This window comes from Saimiri boliviensis, chromosome 12 (genome assembly GCF_048565385.1).
Source record: "Saimiri boliviensis isolate mSaiBol1 chromosome 12, mSaiBol1.pri, whole genome shotgun sequence".
Lineage (NCBI taxonomy): Eukaryota > Metazoa > Chordata > Mammalia > Primates > Cebidae > Saimiri > Saimiri boliviensis.
Window position 1 is genome coordinate 99,094,139 of NC_133460.1, and position 19,965 is coordinate 99,114,103.

The 19,965-nt window shown below is 44.8% G+C and overlaps 1 protein-coding gene across 21 annotated transcripts in view; it reads right to left on the reverse strand.

Annotated features, from left to right (window-relative positions):
• The window catches only part of ABLIM1 (actin binding LIM protein 1), a 403,495-nt gene that overhangs the window by 201,582 nt on the left and 181,948 nt on the right, over window positions 1-19,965 (reverse strand). The window contains exon 2 of one of the 21 annotated variants that reach the window (XM_074382932.1): window positions 15,159-15,205. The exons of 19 other annotated variants lie outside the window; for them this stretch is intronic. In XM_074382932.1, the coding sequence (XP_074239033.1) occupies window positions 15,159-15,205 (47 nt within the window). Of the gene's footprint in view, window positions 1-5,696; window positions 6,502-15,158; window positions 15,206-19,965 lie in introns of those variants that run through there. One more of the 21 variants, XM_074382928.1, reaches the window with a different exon arrangement.

The following is a 19,965-nucleotide window of genomic DNA, read 5'->3' on the forward strand; positions in this document are numbered from 1 at the left end:
GGGTGTAGGTCACATTTGAGACACAGTACGCCACTGTTCTCAAGAGCTGCCAAGTACAAGACTGCAGTGGCTTTCAGATGTGGCAGGGAGGGGCTCCTTCCAAACCATAAAGGGTGCTAGACACAGCAGCTTGAGGCAGAAAGGTGTGGTGCTGGCTCCCCTGCTGATGCCTAGTATCTGAATGCCTCCTGTTATTCCAAAAAGAAAGCAAGGCCTGTTTCTCAGGTTATCTTCCTTAAGGTTGATTGTAGCAAGTTTGTACAAATTGGCCAAGAAATGTCAAGAGTCTGCCCAAGAGGTACAAGCTGGACTCCTCACTGCTTATCACTCCCCAGGCCTTTATCCCCAACACTGGCTTAAGGTCAATAAAACTGAGCTCAGCTCCTTCCTCCCACCGACCTTCTCTCCTCCTCTTCACCACTAGCAACTCTCTCCCGTCCCACCACTGATTCTTCTCTGCTCCTCCTCAGACCTCCTTCCCAAGCCTAGCCACATCTAACTCAACGTCTGCGTGAAATGGGTAGGATTGCATCACCCTCCAATCTCATATATTGAAGTCCTAACCCCCAGGATCTCAGAACATGGCCTTTTTTGGAGATAGGGTCTTTACAGTGGCAATCAAGTTAAAATGAGGTCATTAGGGTGGGCCTTAATCCATTGACACTGGTGTCCTTGTAAAGAGGGGAAATACGGAGTCAGAGAGACACACAGGGAGAACACCCTGTGAACGTGAAGCTAGTTGCTTCTGTAAGCCAGGGAACACGAAAGATTACCAGCAAACCACCAGAAGCCAGGGGAGAAGCATACAACAGATTCTCCTGACAACCCTCAGGAGGAACCAACTCGGCTAACACCTTGACCTCAGGCTTGTAGCTTCCAGAACTATGAGATAATACGTTTCTGTGGTTTAAGCCGCTCAGTCTGTGGTGCTTTGTTACAGTGCCACCAGCAAACTGATACCTGAGTGACTTGGACTCAAAACCTTAAGATCATTTGCTTTCTGAATCCTTCTCATTACATCCACCCAACCTGCTATCATGCCCCATCAATTCTAATGTGGTGGCCTCTCTCAAATCTACCATTCTCTCTTCATTCCAACTGATTATATGTCCACATATTCCCAATCTTTAAAGCCTCAGTTTACAAGAGCTGCCTGCTTCAGGGAGGCTTTCCTGATTAGCAGACTGAGAAGCTAAATCTCCCACCTTTGACTTGCCAGAGCGCTGCACCAATGCCTTTTAAAATATCTACATAGTATTAGTTATTTGTGAGCCTATTTACTTCCTCAACAGGTGCTAAAGAAGCAGAGGACTTCCATTGTATCTTCTAAGCCCTTGAGAGCTTCCTAAGTACCCAGCACCTTGCCTAACACAGAAAGGGCAAGCAGGAGATGATAACAGAATAGGGAAGTTTCCTGAACAGAACAGGGCTTACAGAATCCTAAAGAAAAAGAAAGAACTGAGCTAGAACATCTCTGCAGACACACCTACTTTGATGAAGAGGATTATTCCATTTTCAGCAGCTGAAATGAGCTGGGAAATAAGGACCATAAATAAGGAGGAAGACCTTTGTTAGTCCTTCTGCTGCTTTATTATTTGAAGCATTTGTTTCTGCCAAAAGCTGAAAGGTATCAAGAAGGAGCTGTGGTGGTCTGATTGACTTCCCATACAAATTGTTCCCATCTTAGCCCAGGTGTGGTGGCTCATGCCTGTAATCCCAGCACCTTGGGAGTCCGAGGCAGGTGGATCACCTGAGGTCAGGAGTTTGAGACCAGCCTGGCCAACATGGTGAAACCCTATCTCTACTAAAAATACAAAATTAGCCAGGCGTGGTAGTGCACACCCGTAATCCCAGCTACTCAGGAGGCTGAGGCAGGAAAATCACTTGAACCTAGGAGGCAGAGGTTGCAGGGAGCAGAGATCAGGTCATTTCACTCCAGCCTGGGAAACAAGAGTGAAACTCTGTCTTAAAAAAAAGAAAAGAAACAAATTGTTCACATCTGTCACCCTCTGTGCTCAAGGGAATCCACTGAACTAAACCTTAAAGAAAACTGTGACTAGGGTGTCTTAGCACCCCACTGCCCTCTACAACTGTAGTTTCCCACAGAGCATTTGGTAATATCTGGAGACATATTGATTGTCATGAGTAGGAAGTCAGTGCTACTGGTGTGTAGCGGGGAGAGGTCAGGATTGCTGCTAAACATCATCCAATGCACAAAACAGAATCACAAAAAATTATCTGTAAAAATCTCAGTGACGCTGAGGTTGAAAATCCTTGCTCTAGAGAAAGTACTTGCCTTGTATGTGTATGTGTGCGTCCTGACACACTAAATGTCAATGGAAGGTGAACATCCCTCCATTCAGAGACTGGAATGAGTTTCACTGGGTCCCACTCTAATTGAAAAGCAAGTAGGGCCATCAGAAAACTTCCAGGAAACAAAACAAAACAAATGAAAAATGATGTGCCTAAATGTAAAGTTATATTTACCTTGAGGTTTCTGACTTGTTGCTAAATTCTTAGTCTTTTCACATGGTTTCCAAACCATAAGCATTCTTTATTATTTAAATTGAGTGTTTACAGAGCTTAATCTCTAATATTTGCTTATTCTTATTTTTCCTAACAAAAATAAATCCCTTTCGTATTCTTAACACTGGCACTATAACACACATTTAGCTAAACAGTTACAGTTTTTTAAATGGGCACAGCAGGCCTCTGGAGTTTACGTTGACAAGCGTGTATTTAGGAAGGTGGTTATTGACAGATAAACCTGCAGAACTCTCCTGTGCTTCTTTGTTACAGGACACAGCAAGGGCAAGGTACCCTCGAAGACAGAAGAGAAACAACCATTTCATCAAGATGCCGGAATCAATAAGTGTCTGCAGCTGGAAGTGAATGGGTGCCTGATCGAGAGAACAAAAGATAATGAGGTCAAAGGATGTCGGCAAATGCCACTCCACACTCGTGGAGGCTGTCAGCCAGTGTGCTTTCTCTTCGGCCCATGTCAGCCCCAAACCAGGTATTTTACCCTAGAGAGAAAACTATGAGGCAAACCAGTGTGAGCTCTAAGTGGCGAGCACAACACAGTCTATGCCACGCCTCCCTGGGCCAGCTGTGTTTCTCGGGAAGGACACTGCCGGGACCTGAGCCTGCTTGAGCCTTCCTGACAGCTCCACAGGGAAGGAAGGAGCCAGGCTTTTCTGGGAGCAAGAAGAAATGGGGAGGATTGGAGAAGTTTCCGAATCAAGAAGACACAAGTTCCTATTCCAGCTCTGACAACAGGCCAACTTGTTTGGGTTGTCTGAAGATCTTCAGTGGGGGAGACACTAGGCTATGCACTGGAAAGTTAAAGAGGGAGACACAGTGCCACTTCTGAAAGGCTCGCCATCTAGTGACAGAGACGGCAGCTGTCAACACACTGGCAACTGTGGTCCCTCATCCACTACATCGTGTGATGAGACCAGAGAATGAGTATTTGGTCCAGTGATCTGCTGTGTGACCTTGAACAATTTACTTACCCTTTCTGATCCCCAGTTTTCTCATCTCTAGGATGAATGCCTGGACTACACAATCCCCTTTGCCCTTCTCACTTTAAAGGCTATGATGAAGTTCCCCTTTTTCTATGGAGGCCCTTGTATAGCTACCAAAAACAAACAAACAAACAAAAAGTGAAACAAAACAAAACAAACCTGCCTTTCTCTGTTGATGGCTGAGGTCGGTGCAATCAGAAAGCAGTGGTGCGGACTGACATAGACCTCAAAATAGAAACAGAATAGCCTTTTATCAGCGGCTAAGGGTTACGATAATACTAGTATGTGACCTCTCAGCGGACTCTCCAAAGTGTTCCAGTTAGAAAGTGGCCACTGACTTGCAGAGCAATGTGAACCCAGGCAATCTAAGCTTCAGAGAGTCTACAATGACTTAGAAAAATGGCTGCTATTCGAGGACAACTGATCTATAATACATACCTTATATAGCAAGCCTAGGTCTTCCAAGAGTCCCACAGGAATGGAATGAAGAAACAGCTTTGTGATTCCCTTTCCTGTCACTCATAAATTACTCATATCAGGGAACCAAACTCAAATCCATTAGCAACAGAGATGAGGGCCATGTCATAGTCAGGTAGCAGGTACAAAGAGATCTGACCGGCAGTAAATGTCAACATCTGTATTTGGTACTGAGGGTTCCTGGAAGCACCCCCAAAAGACAGAAAATATTATTAGAAGCACCTTTATTCACACCAAATCATTTCACTCAATTACCATTTACTCACTGAAAAACCAAAGCTACAGCAAGTGATTACTAAAGATCTATAGGAGCAGAGTGAACAGAGCAGAACCATGTTTCTCTTTGTCCTGAGGTACAGCCTTAACACTGCTAAGCTCTCAGGATCCTGTATGTCAACCCATCGATTAGTATAACAGAACCAAACTGAGTTTCAAGCAACAAGGAGCAACTTGAGTTCAGCATCTTCGTCTTAAATCTATTCCCCGGAGTAGCTTTAAGATAAAGTAAACACAAATAAGTCATTGAAATGGTTCAAGACAACCCTGAAAGAGTAGATGTCTGGGTTTGAGGAGAAAAGAATGTCCACACAGTAAGAAAATGTGACAGTAAATCTAAGTGTACTAGAAAGCAAAATTAAAGAGTGGTTAATTACATTATACATTCATTTGGTGACGCTCCCTAAGACACAAAAGAGAAAAAAATAAGTTACAGGAAAACAATCATAGAACAATTCCATTCTTATATTCATATGTGTCAGTCTCTCTCTAATTCTGGTTGGAAGGGTCTAGCAAGCTACACAGTAACCGTTAACAACTGTATCTTTAGGGAGGAGAGGGGAATTGAAGCTGACAAGGTAGGAGCCAGAGGCATTCACTTTCCCTCCCGATGCTCCGGTAACATTTTACTTCCTTAAGACAAGATGTATTTATGTATTACTTGAATAACTCAAAGCAAGAACTGGGGTGTTCTTTCACCTTTCCCAGAGAAACCAATCATTTCAACTATCATTCAGTTCTTAAGGATGTATCTTCCATTTCAGGACCACGCCTAGTACGTAAATAATGTACACCTGTTCAGGCCACACCTGTCCTCTCCCTTTTAACACTCTCCTTGTGATGCAATGTGGTTTCCTTTGCCATGTGCAGCATCCTTTAAGAAGGTGTTTGGAGAAGTGATGAGGGATAATACTGAAATGACAGGTTACACATGCAGAGCACTTGAAGCCTTTAAAACAGCCCAGCTTCTCCTTTCAGCCGGATCCAGCCAGGACTGGGCATGCCCCAGCACCGCACACCCCAGCCCTGGCAGGAAGGGTCCTTTCATGACGTATCTCAATTAACTTATTTATTGGTGGGGGGCGGTGGTAAGAGAGAAAGGGAATGATGGCTGAGATGGGGGGCAAGACGGACTGCAAGTCTCGAACACAACAAAAAAATTCAAAATGCAATAGCAGTCAAAAGAGACACACACCCCAGAGCTCAGCTGTGCACCGCTTCCGACGCGGTGGTGAAATTAAAGATTCTGAACGAAGGCTTGGTTCGATGGAAACCCAGACTTCACAATACGGAGCTTCTGGCACCGAGAACATGTCCGCCCGGCTTTCGATTGATCATTCCCCCGTTAGGTGGCCGAGCCCCGCGGTGCCATTCCAACTTCTGCAACCATGCACAGTGATCGATATTTATAATTACCTTTTTCCTTCACCATGGCAACCGGGTCCTCCGACGAGCAGGACTGAAGAAGGAACCAGGAATAAACTCTGGAAGTGGAAGCGCGCCTCAGCAGACAGACCGGCGGGCGCAGGGGCCGCCAGGAGAAGCCCCGTGCAGTCCGGGGCTGCGGTCTCGAGTCCCGCCCCGCCTCGGCGTCCCGCTCCCACGCCCGCCCCACGCTCGCCCCCGCGCTCTCCGCCGCCCGTCTGCCTAGCTGCAGCCGCGCCCTGCTCGGGGACTCTGCCCTGCGGCTGAAACCACTCACTACAGCTGCTGCTGTAACAAATGCAAAATTCCACTGTCCTAATCTCTGGTCACTGACACCACCTTGTATTCCTCGCGCTGCGGACGGGCGATGAAAGGCTCCCGAGCGCTGGCCCCCTCCCAGAGTCTGATAAATGATTGCCAGGAGGAGGAGGAGGACCGAGCACCGGCTAGGGACGGTTCCAATAAGTAAAACTAGTCAATGGTTAGCTTATGGCTCCCCGTGACAGTCGGTTTCAGTTTTTACTACGGCTTCTTTTAGGCAATCTAGATAAATAAAATTGGCCTCAATGTAAAACACAAACAGAATAATGATGCTAATTCCAATTTCAACTTCACTTTCTTATGAAGAATGAATAATGACATTTGGTTTGCTCGAGTGCTCCCCGCTGTAGTTTACCTGAACGGGGTTGGGGGAAGGCGGAGACAAGGAGAGACAGCCGGGAGGAGGATCTTTCAGGATTCTATTTCTTATCCAGGATCCAATTCAGGATCAAGGTTAAAATCTGATTGATCCAGTTAGGGGGGATTTTAACTTCCCCCTTCTCCCTCTGCTTCACTGGAGTTTTTAGACCAGCCCCTTGGATGTGCATATGCTAGGGAGGAACTCCAGTCACAATTAAGGGACAAACAGCCTGGTCCAGTACGGTGTAACCGCCAGGACCAGCCTAAGCCTGACCCCACAGATGCAGCTGCTGAGGAGGCTTTTGATTTCTGACCCACAGGGTCACAGGTGTCCTGTGACCTGCCCTGTTGTCCTGTGACCTGTCCTGCTGTCCTGTGAGCCCGGGACTTTCTGGTTCACAAAGCCAACGCCCACCCGACTCCAGCACCTGTCTGCCAAATCCAGCTCATGGGTCCAATCGCATGTCCTATACATACAGCATGCGGGAGAGATGGGATGAGCAAGAGACAAAAAGACAGATGTCACAAGGCGGGGAGAGCAGCAGATGGCCAACACATCTTTCCGAACCAGAATGCACAGCCAGTATTAGGTGGTATTAACTGCAAATATTGTAACATGTTGGGTCTAAGAGAGCCAGGAGAACCGAAAGGAATGAAGTCAATCAACCTGCCTCCCCTTTGACTGGCAGGGTGTATATGGCTGAAGTCAACTACATTTGGTGGGTCTGGGGAGAAGGCAGAAAAATGCCCATTTCTTCACATTCATCTTGGGCAGGTCTTCATTGCTGGTTTTCTGATGTGTAACAGTAGCACATCTGAAGCAGCTGTGACATTCCTACATCTGTGACTCAGGGCTTCACTATTAATAGCTTGGGTGTCTCAGGCTGTAAGTAAGAGCTAAGTCCCCTCCAGCTCCTGAGTTGTCTTTTCTATGACAACATCCTTCCCCCACACCACTCCCCAAACCCATGGCAGCCCCATAAGGTCATGGTTTTCCTAAGTCAGCAGCCAGCTGGAGTATAAGCACTGAAGAGCTTTTAAGCGGCTTCTCTAACCTCCATTCATAAATACGAGCCAAGCATGAAAGCAACTCGACCTCCAATCCAGAGGGATGGCAGAGTTCAAGAGCATCCAGGAAACAAGCCCTTCACGTTCCCCAATTTTCATGGCTAAAACCGCGCTTGTCTACTTTACACACGCCTAAGCACCCTCAGAGCCTTTACGGAGATGCTGACAAGCAAAATTAACTGCAGAGCGCTGGAATTAAGCTGTGTGGTGAGCCTAGCAGGTGAATCTATTTTATTATATTTTTGCTGCTTAAATACATCAGCATCTCACTTAAGCACTTCTCTCTAAGGCTCTCCTCTTATTCAGCACAAAGCTAAGGAAGCAGCTTTCTTTCTTTCCCTGCCCATCCCCCCTCTCCTCCTCACCCTCTCTACTATAATGTGAGAATAAAACACCACTGGTTTCTAGAGCAAACTTGATCATATGTAAGTGTCCCAGATATTGTAAATGCCATTAGCTCAATTTTTCTTTTACTTGGACTGGCAGTTTTAAACTCTGAGATTTAAGTTTACTAACCAAACTGGTCTCTTATTACAGTTCTGAACCTACCTGTATACCTTGGTGGATAAATTGCACAGAAACGGAGTTTAGAAAGGCCCTCTGGCAGCTTTGGAGACTAAGCTGGCTAAGAGTGCCTGTTCATTTTCAGAGAAGCCTTTTCTAAAGGAAAATACTACATAGTGATTTGGAGAGATTTTCCCCCCTCCTGTGTTTTCCAGGGAAAGAATTTTCCTGTACCACAGTCAAAGTGAATGAGTCACCAGCATTTAGTTGCTAAGTAATAGTCATATGGCAAAAGTCCCCCCACCAATCAGACACTGCTAGTTTGGGATAAAAGTATCCACACTGCACTTCTAAGACAACCAAAGAGGGTATTACTAAAGTTATTTTTGGAATGTGGGAAAGTAAAACCAAATTGTTTTTGTCTCTTTGCCTCGGGGCGGAATTGCTAAAGAGCTTTAAGAACAGAAGCAAAGCATAGGCACTTTCTACTTTACAGCTAAACCTGCAAGAAGCGAAGCAAAATCAAGAAAAAAAATGAAATGTATAGTTCATAAGAAATAACTTATTATTTCTTGAGATGATTTCCAAAGAATTTATCTCAGTCTCATTCCACTCAGATAAGTCTTCCTAATGCAGATACCAACCCATGGTTTTATCTGTTGGTTTTGCCCCATCAGACTGACGCACTGCCTCCTCATTCACTCACAACATAGAGCAAGGGTTGTCCACAAGTGACCAAAGTACAAACTGTTTTGTTGGAGAGAAAGGCTTATTAGCACACAGCCCCTCCTGGCAAAAATCCTAGCATACATCATTTCAATAGCAAAACCAATGAAGAGGGAAATGTTACAACTAGAAACAAGCAGCCCAGAGGAGTCCACTTCCTCCTTGCTCATTCTCCTCTACAGTGCCGTGGGTCACCTACTGCGTGTGCACCTGTAGTGCAAGAATTTCAGGATCCCTCTGTGGGGTTGGGATACGAGGTGTCCAGGTGCCACCCCCCAACACCTTTTTTTGAGACGGAGTCTCACTCTCACCTAGTCTTGGCTCACTGCAACCTTCGCCTCCCAGGTTCAAGCGATTCTCCTGCCTCAGCCTCCTGAGTAGCTAAGATTACAGGTGCCTGCCACCACGCCTGGCTCATTTTTGTATTTTTAGTAGCAACGGGGTTTCACCATGTTGGCCAGGCTGGTTTTGAACTCCTGACCTCAGATGATCTGCCCACCTTAGCCTACAGGCGTGAGCTACCACACCTGGTCACCACTGGACTCTTTAGCAAAAAGCACACTCAATGCTCTAGTAGAATTCAGCTGAAAGAAACCTGGAGACTGATTTCCTATTTGCTTTCTACTTAGTGTTGGCATCCATCAATCTCACTTCAGAGATTTATGGGACACCTGCTGTGTGCCAGGTACTGGACTGGGAGTACAAAACAAGAAGAGAGAAACCACTGCCCTGAAGGTGCTCACCATCCAGCGGAGGAGATGCAGGCACACTAATATTCTCAATGAAATGAGGAAGGTACTAAGGCAGGAGTAGGCACGGGGTCCAGGGAAGTGCTGAGTCCAGCCTGGCTTCCGGGAGGAGAAAGGAGGTAGGTAATGACTGGCCAAGTGAAGAAAGAGGGGAAGGTCATTCCAAGTGGAAGCAATAGGGCAAGAAGGCATCCAGTAGTTCACTATTGGTGGAGAGCAGAGAGAGGCTCAGGATGAGGCTGGGTGACACGTGACAGAGGGCCTTCAATGCCACTCTAAAGAGAATGGACCTTAGAAATGTTGTGATTAAAGTCTCAAACCTAAGCTACCTATTTCTTTCAAAATGCAGTTCAAAAGGCTCTGTCTGCACTGCAAGGTACACCATTATCTGTTTCCAACCATATTGCTCTTCCCTCCATGTGGGTTGTGTTGGTGTGTGCATTTCTGGTGTTTAGCAGATGGTTTGACATGGAATAGATGCACAGGAAGTGTCTATGTTTACTCATTTGTATAAACATTTCTCAGATCAGCAGAATAAAAAGATAGCAGTAATCTCACATACATTATTTTAAGCACAGACCACTGGGATTGGCTTATCCCTTCTATTGTAATGGCTTCAAGTCCACAACTAGGTTGTAAGCTCTCTGAAGGCAAGGAGGGTTTCATTTACACTAGGCTGATAAGAGTGTAGTTTACAAGGCTGGGCGTGGTGGCTCACACCTATAATCCCAGCACTTTGGGATGTTGAGACAGGTGGATCACTTGAAGTCAGGAGTTTGGTGAGCTGAGATTGCACCATTGCACTCCAGCCTGGGCAACAAGAGCAAAACTCTGTCTCAAAAAGAAAAAAAAGAGAGAGACAGTCTTGCTCTGTTGCCCTGGCTGGAGTGCAGTGGCACAATCTCAGCTCACTGCAACCTCCACCTCCTGGGTTCAAGCGATTCTCCTGTTTCAGCCTCCCAAGTAGCTGGGATTACAGACATGCACCACCATGCCCGGCTAATTTTGTATTTTTAGTAGAGACAAGGTTTCTCCATGTTGGTCAGGCTGGTCTCAAACTCTCGACCTCAGGTGATTTGCCTGCCTCAGCCTCTCAAAGTGCTGGGATTACAGGTGTGAGCCACTGCACTGCACCTGGCCCTCGAGACTTCTCTTTTTTTAAAAAAAAAACAACGGCCGGGCGTGGTGGCTCAAGCCTGTAATCCCAGCACTTTGGGAGGCCGAGGCGGGTGGATCACAAGGTCAAGAGATTGAGACCATCCTGGTCAACATGGTGAAACCCCATCTCTACTAAAAATACAAAAAATTAGCTGGGCATAGTGGCGCGTGCCTGTAATCCCAGCTACTCAGGAGGCTGAGGCAGGAGAATTGCCTGAACCCAGGAGTGGAGGTTGCGGTGAGCCGAGATGGCGCCATTGCACTCCAGCCTGGGTAACAAGAGCGAAACTCCGTCTCAAAAAAAAAAAAAAAAAAGTGTGCCAATCATTCAGGACAGAAATGCAAGCGGTGCTTCAAATACAGACACCTGGTCACCACCCCAGGTCTGATAGCTTAGATTCTCTGGGAAAGAGGCCTGAGGCGCAGCCCACTTCCATGATGACTAAGGAACCCCCCTTGCTAACAAGCTGGCTTGCAAAGCACAAGGAAAGGCTGCAATTTACAAACAGCTGTATACCATGCCATAACTTCTGAGAAACAATCCCTAAACTCTGTTGGCCAAAATAACAATCAGTTGGACATTCACTGCAGTCTTAATGAGAATTTATTAGAAGTGGTGATTTCAAAGTTCCCTACAGTCCAGGACAAATTCCTACATGTCTGAACCCTCTTGATCCTACTCACTCTCATGTCCTCAATGGACAATTCTTAGGATTTTTTCCATATGAATCTCATAGAATCAAAGGCCAGCAAAGTTCTTTTCCTTGAGTTCTTAAAGTAGAATTTTTTTTTTTTTTTAAGATGGAGTCTTGCTCTGTCACCCAGGCGACAGTCCAGGTTCAAGGGATTCTCCTACCTCGACCTCCTGAGTGGCTGGAATTACAGATGCATGCTACCACACCCAGCTAAGTTTTGTATTTTTAGTAGAGACAGGATTTTAGCATCTTGGCCAGGATGGTCTTCAACTTCTGACCTTGTGATCCACCTGCCTTGGCCTCCCAAAGTTCTGGAATTACAGATGTGAACCACTGTGCCCAGCCTTAAAGTAAAATTATTTTATGGTTGTAATGTTCCCCACAGTCTTTTTCAAAAGCCAGTTCTGACTTTGGACCCAAGCAATAGGTTGCAGCTCAAGAAAAATCATGAAAATTACTATGGTATATTTAAAGCTCCCTATAAACAATCCAGTAAGGATATAAATGACAGAGTGAACAAAAAATAAGTCATTTTCCTACAAGAGCAGCAAAACCTATTACCAGAATTCAAAGGATCTTGGGATAGTAAAGACAGTTTAACTGATTTTAGCCTAACTTCAGGCTCATGAGTTCACAAGTACATAAATGTTCTCTAAATTACTTGGGGAAAGGCCATTTTTTTAAACAGTTTACTACTAGCTTTCTCTTTTTTTTTTTTTTTTTTTTTGTAATATTTCCTAGATAGAAATCCAGTTATTAGGATGTAAAAATGGTTGCTGTCTTCTTTTTGTTTGTTTGGTTTTTTTGTTTGTTTTTTTTTTGAGACAGAATTTCACTCTTGTCGCCCAGGCTGGAGTGTAGTGGCGTGATCTCGGCTCACTGCAACATCTACTTCCCAGGTTCAAGTGATTCTCTTGCCTCAGCCTCCTGAGTAGCTGGGATTATAGGTGTGCACCACCACGTCTGGCTGATTCTTGTATTTTTAATAGAGACAGGGTTTCACCCTGTTGGCCAAGATATCCTTGATCTCCTGACCTTGTGAGCCACCTGCCTCGGCCTCCCAAAGCGTTGGGATTACAGGCATGAGCCAATGCACCCGGCCAAAAAATGGTTGCTTTCTCTCAGCTAGAATTGCAGTGCCTTTCCTGACAACACTCCCTTCTTTCTGGTACTTACCACCAAGTGCTCTGAAGTTGACTATGTTGTAATGACAGATGGACATCTCTATTTTTGCAAAAGACTGTGCGCTCTCTGAGGGAAGGAGTCTCATGTTATTGTATCTGTACTGTAATCACATAGTAACACACAAAGGCACAAAGTAGGAATGCAATATTTCATGAATACTCTTTTTTATAATCAAATAGACTGATTTCAAAATCTAACTCAAATAAATTGAGAGTAAATTCAGTCTCTTAGGTAAAACTCAATTTAATGATTGCTTCAAAGTATTTGCCAAGATGCAAACCAATAATTACCTTGGCAAGAAAGCAGCCCAAAGAGGAACTTCTTCAGGCAGTCCCCTTAATAAGTCCCCTACCCTCACAGCTACTTTGATCACCATTAAGAGCCCAGTATGAGTCAGCCACCATTCTGGTCTCTGCATGGATCACCTCATCTTGTCCTCGTAACAACTGGATGAAGGACATATTATACTTTATATATGAGAAAAGAGGTTGGTCAGAGGCCCAAGCCATGGGCCCTCTTCTTGGGTTACTGGGTCTTCCCTTCTGCAGAGGTTGTTAAAGAGCCTCTAGTCCCGGCCGGGCGCGGTGGCTCAAGCCTGTAATCCCAGCACTTTGGGAGGCTGAGGCGGGTGGATCACAAGGTCAAGAGATCGAGACCATCCTGGTCAACATGGTGGAACCCCATCTCTACTAAAAATACAAAAAATTAGCTGGGCATGGTGGCGCGTGCCTGTAATCCCAGCTACTCAGGAGGCTGAGGCAGGAGAATTGCCTGAATCCAGGAGGCGGAGGTTGCGGTGAGCCGAGATGGCGCCATTGCACTCCAGCCTGGGTAACAAGAGCGAAACTCCGTCTCAAAAAAAAAAAAAAAAAAAAAAAAAAGAGCCTCTAGTCCCATGCCCTGCCTACACACACACACACACACACATACACACACACACACACACACACACACACACGCACATTTCTGAAAGCAAGGTGCACTCAGTGTACACCAGTTTAGGCCAGGCACAGTGGCTCACGCCTGTAATCCTAGCACTTTGGGAGGCCAAGGCGGGTGGATCATGAGGTCAGGAGTTTAAGAACAACCTGGCCAAGATGAAACCCCATCTCTACTAAAAATACAAAAATTAGCCAGGCGTGGTGGCAGGTGCCTGTAATACCAGCTACTCTGGAGACTGACGCAGATAATTGCTTGGACCTGGGAGGCAGAAGTTGCAGTGAGCCGAGATCCTGCCACTGCACTCCACCCTGGGCAACAGAACAAGACTCTGTCTCAAAAAAAAAAAAAAAAAAAAGTACATCAACTTCTTGCCACTTCCAAAAGCCCTGGTGCGATGGAAATGATGTGCATTCTGCCTTGCCTGTGTAAAGCAATCCTTTCTCCAGACCCCTTACCCTTCATCAGTTCCTGGACTTCATATGGAAGGACCTGTCAGGTGAATAGCATCATAACCTTGGCCTGTGGCACTCATCCTTGGCTGCACAGGGGAAGATGATGCACCCAGATCCGCATAGCAAGACTTCAAAAGTGCAGTGTAATCATCCACCCTATCTAATCATTCTCAAGGAATGGCATTTCTGTAATTTAGGTAGACAGCAAGTTAAAATTTAAAAAAAAAAATTTTTTTTGCAAGGTTTACAAAGGCTACATTTGCTCCCCTACCTCATCTGGCCTTATAACTCTCCTAATTATGCCCTGGAACATTCCCAGAAAATACCCTGTCTCTCATCCTCCCGGACATGTCAGTCATCATCAGAGAAACTAGCCAAGTAAAACATGCAACACATACCACCATGACCGCATTTGCTACCACAGCAATTGGCAGCTTCATCATCTAACACGTCTCAGCAAGTTTCTCTAGTTCTTAGTGCAGAGAAGAGACCATGCAACCAATCCCCTGGTTTGTGGAAGTCTATAGCCTGTACGCATAAATAGGCATTAATGAAGATAAAAGCAGAAGTCCTAAAGCAGACTTATCCATGGCTACACAGTTACTTAGAGATGGGTGAAAACCCCTCAGATCCTACTGCCTACCCAGCGGTGACTCTATCACGCCACACTGGCCACACAGGCAGCCTGAGTAAACACAGGCTGGGCTTGAATGCTAGCTCCACCACATGCTGAGTGGCCCTGGGCACATGGTTTTCTCTCCCTGGGTTTCAGCAGTCTCAGCTGTGAATGGAAGGAGATGTTCCACTTGTGAAGTTGTGGTGGAGACAGGGCAGCTTCATGGCATGTGACACTCAGAGCTGTACCGGGTCTTGTGCTCAGAAGCTGTCTGTATTTGGTTTAATGCTTTGCTGCTGCTATATTGGCATTTGTAATAATGCAGTCTTTGAACTCGTGTTGTATAAGTGAAGTCAGATGGGACAGTAGAGCACACGTGTGAACAACTGAGATGCGTGCAGTTTGCGTGTCTGCTGTTCCTGCCACCCATGCACGCAGAGTGTTTGCAACGCCCCATGAGCCCAGGAATCAGTACAGTCACAATGCACAGGAATGCAGGGAGATTCAAAGTGAGGACAAGGTGTGTTATATTCATGACTGAGTCACATTCCATTCAAACCAGGATGCTTGCTTTCAATGCACAGAGAAGGCAATGATGTTCTAGGAAATACAAACAACCAAGGAAGCGTATGCCTTCCCATCCATGTTAATTCCCTGTATTAGCCAACCACTCACACCAAAAATGATGACATGGAAAGAAAGGGAAAGAAGCAACTAGCACTGTCTTTCTTTTAGCCCTTTCTTATTAATCAATAAGTCAAAGTCAGAGAACATTGGTAAATGCGCATGAATCAAGAAGTGAAATAAAAAGAATTGAGGGCCAGATGCAGTGGCTCACGCCTGTAATCCTAGCACTTTGGGAGGCTGAGGTGGGCAGATCATGAGGTCAGGAGTTCGAGACCACCCTGGCCAATATAGTGAAACCCCATCTCTACTAAAAATAGAAAAATTAGCTGGATGTGGTGGCAAGGGCCTATAGTTCCAGCTACTCAGGAGGCTGAGGCCAGAGAATTGCTTGAACCTGGGAGGTGGAGGTTGCAGTGAGCCAAGATCAGACCACTGCACTCCAGCCTAGGTGACAGAGCGAGACTCCAGCTCAAAAAACAAAAACAAAAACAAAAAAAAAACAGTTGAGTCAGATTTGTGCATTCCTACTTTTCTAAAAAGAATGAAGTACACAAACATCTATGACCTGTGCAGTACAAATTGTGTAATTTCAGTGATTCCATTGAGTTAAATGTTGTTATATTTGCACTTAAAATTGGCACTGCATAATAAAACATAAAATTCACATTAACAATTTAAAATTTTAATTTTACTTTATTTAGGACAATATTAAATAGAAAATAAAAACTACTGAGTTGTGAGAATCTGGTTGTTCTCTTCAGCCTATTCATTCATGCAACACATATTTATCAAGCGTTTACTCAGGGTCAGGAACTGTTGTAGGTGTTGGGATATCACAGCAAAGAAAACAGACAAAAACCTTTGCCAGGAAGGAGCTATGTTCTAGTCGGGGAGGTTGAAGTTGACATAATAAAATACGTAAGTAATGTATACATATATAAAAATCTGTATGATTATGTATCAGAAAGTGGTAAGGGCTATGGAGAAAAGGCAAGGATGGGGACAGAGAATGTTGGGGGAGAAGCTGTGGTTTTGAGTAGCGTGGTAGAGGAAGGCCTCTGCCGGGAAGTGCTATGTGCATAAATACCTGAAGAAGGGAAGAGAATAAGCCATGTAGATTCTGAGGAAAAACCACCCCCTCGCAGAGTGAGCAGTGAGTGCAAACGTCCTGAGCCGTGAGCCCACCTGCTGTGTTCACAGCAGTGGAGAGGCTGGTGAGATCAGGAGGCAGACGGCAGGAGGGGTGAAGTCAGTGAGGTGGAAGGAGACAGGGCCTGCAGGTCATTGTAAATGGCCTTGCCTTTTCCCCTAAGTTGTTCTGTTTTATTTTGTTTTGTTTCGTTTTGTTTAGAGACAGGGTCTCGCTCTGTCACCCAGGCCAAAGTACAGTGGCATGATCACAGCTCACTGCAGCCTCAACCTCCAAGGCTCAGGTGGTCCTCCCACCTCAGCCTCCCAAGTAGCTGGGATTACAGGTATGCACCACTACACCAGCCGATCTTTTTTTTTTTTTTAATTTTTTTGTAGAGATGGGGTCTTGCTATTGTGCAGGCTGGTCTCGAACTCCTGGCCTCAAGTGATCCTCCAGTCTTGGCTTCCAAAAGTGGTGGGATTACAGATGTGAGCCCCCCCACACCCAGTGCCACTGCGGGATTTGGGCAGAGAAAGCAGCATCATCTGATCATCAGCCCAACAGGATCCTTTGCTGCTCTGTGGAAACTAGAGTTAAGGAGAGTGAGCACAGATGCAGAATGCTGAACTAGTGCATGAAATAAAAAAGAGCTCAAGGATGAGATGATGACATAACAGGACGAGATGAAAAAGGTTAAAGAAATTAAGAAATGAAAACTGACCAGGCTCCACAGCTCATGCCTGTAATCCCAGCACTTTGGGAGGCTGAGGTGGGCATATCACGAGGTCAGGAGTTCGAGATCAACCTGGCCAACATGGTGAAACCCCATCTCTACAAAAAAATACAAAAATTAGCTGGGCATGATGACAGGTACCTGTAATCCCAGCTACTCGCGAGGCTGAGGCAGGAGAATTGCTTGAACCCAAGAAGCAGAAGTTGCAGTGAGCTGAGATGGCGCCATTGCACGCCAGCCTGAGTGACAGAGTAAAACTCTGTCAAAAAAAAAGAAAAAAAAAAAGAGAAAAGAAATGAAAACTGACGACAAAGATAATATCAACAGTAAGAACTGAAATATCAAAGAACAAAACAAACACTGATAAAATATCTAATTCCTAGCATAGAGAAAACTTTGAAATGATTTTAATGAACACAGAATAAAGAGCCTCAGACAATGAGAGAAAACAATAGATACGCAAGAAGAAGAAAGATTTTTAAAAAATGTATATCCTAGAAGTAGAGAACCTAAGTAGCAGATGTATTCAAAGATTAAATATACAAGAATACCTCTGAAATGAAGAGACATCTGAATTCACAGATTTAAAGAGTATATAGATATATTTTGGCAAGATTTGATACAGAATGCTGACTCCAAGTCCTAGACTAAGCCTTAGAACTCCAAAGAATATCATTCTCCATATGTCCAGGCAGAAAAAACCTGTTGCTCACAAAAAACCAGAAAAACTCAGGCTAACCTCAGACTTCTCAACAACACTGATTCTTAGAAGATGAAGCAAATACTTGGATGTCTTGAGGGAAAGAAAGTGTATGTCCCAAGAACCTTACTCCTGCCAAAATGTCGTTCAGAGATAAAGGTCACAGGCAAACCACCACAAACAGAAAGGCGTTCAGCAAACACAACACCATGAACCTTCCTTAGGAAAACTGCTGGAAAACAACATCTAGCCAATTAAGAGATGAGTTAAACTCAGGAATGCAAACACTACTAAAAGTGCTAGCAGTGAGCAGTGAATTCAATTATATGTGAAACTGACACCACAATTACCCAATTATGGTTAGAGAGGAATATGGAAATGTTTTGAGCAAAGGACAATGTGAAACAATATTGCAACTAACAAAAATCGGAAGGTGAGTAGGAGAGAACTATGAGAGTGCTACTGTCCTCATTTACACAGTAGGGAGGTAATGACTCTTGCCAAACTGTACAAGATTCTTCATCTACGCATCTCACCGAAACCACCTCAGATTACATCACCCATTCACTTCTGCTTTGCTTAGAGATTGTGCAAAATTTCATCATTGTGTTTATGCCCCAGTTCCTGTTTTTTGGACTTGGTAAGGAAAAGGAAATCATAAGGCAAATGTATCTTCAGGATTTTTGAAGAAAAGGGAGATGACATATCTTTAACTTTTTACTGATTATATCCAGATTCTTTTTTTTTTTTTTTTTTTTTTTTTTAAGACACTGTCTCACTCTGTCACACAGGCTGGAGTGCAGTGGCAAGATCATGGCTCACTGCAACCTCAAACTCCTAGGCTCAAGTGATCCTCCCACCCCAGCCTCCTGAGTAGCTGGGACCACAGACATGCACCATTACATCCAGCTAATGTTTAATTTTTTTGTAGAGATGGGGGTCTCACTACATTGCCCAAGGTTGGTTTAAACTTCTGGGCTCAAGCAAACCTTCTGCATCAGTCTCCCAAAGTGCTGGGATTACAGGCATGAGCCACTAACCCCAGCCTATATCTTAGTTCAAGAACCAAAACTGTTTCTAATTCATTAACATCTACGATTTCTACAGCATGTCTCTTTCAAACAGACTAATGGATAAATCATTTAAAAAATACATCCACTCTAAGGATAGTGGCTACATGGGGTTTTATTTCATATTTCATTATTTACCCTGCATATTCACAAAAATGCCATGGAATTCTCAGGACAAGATTTTTATTCATCAAACGATCTTTCTTGGGGGAGCCTGTCCCATTCATTGCTCGTCTGTCTCCCATCTACCCCTCTTGTGGGTAGGCACTGAGCCATATGACTCCTCCCCTTGGCTGTTGTTAGTGGACACTGGATCAGAGCGAGGCGCATACATCAGCTGCCCAACAACTTTTTATCCAGTTTTAGAAAAGATGAACTGGGCCAATTAGGTTTTTGCTTCTAAGAATCTAAACTTAGAGATACATATAAAAGTCCCCGTCAGTAGTAGATACGCACATCAAAAGATAACGTTAGGCTAAGCCAGGTGCAGGCATCAGAGAACCATGTGTATACCCAAGTCCCAAGGGACAGAGTGTCAGAGGAAGCCAGATGGGAGGGAAGAGAATGGGACATCCCCGGAAACTAAGCAGCAGTTCCTGGAGCAGCCTGGAATTCTGTACTTCCTGAGGCCTGGCTCTTCAGCATTTCCTGAGTTCCTGTACCCCTTCTCTCTATCTAGTTTGATTGGGTTATTAAAAAGCATAAGTGGATTTCTGTTCTTCAGAAACAAAAGATCTTTCATTAGAATGGAGAGGGAATGTTTACCGAAATAATACCTCAGTTGGGTCATTTGGAATGGAATCTGTCAGTGTCCTCCCCATACCTCCTTGGCACTCACCTCTACAAGTCAGATGTGATCACTAGAAGCATCAGAATGCGTGCGTTAATGTACCTGAAAGCATCTGTCAACCAGCGGTGATGGGGAAGTGGTAGGTAAATAGCCCAACTTCCTCATTCCTTGGCTGGGGTATCTCTGCAGCACATTCCACACTACCTCTTAGAATCCTCAGTGGATTGAGAATTGGCTGCCCACACTGGTAACTGGCTTGATATTGCACCTTTTATTAGCCTCACTCCCCTACCAGTGATTCCTGGGATCACCTTCCAAATAAATTACTTGCCTTTACATTTTTCTCAAAGTGTCTCTTTTTTGGGCAGGGAGTTCTAAACAAAAGAGAATCTACGATCCATACTTTCGTACTTAAAAAAAAAAAAAAACTCT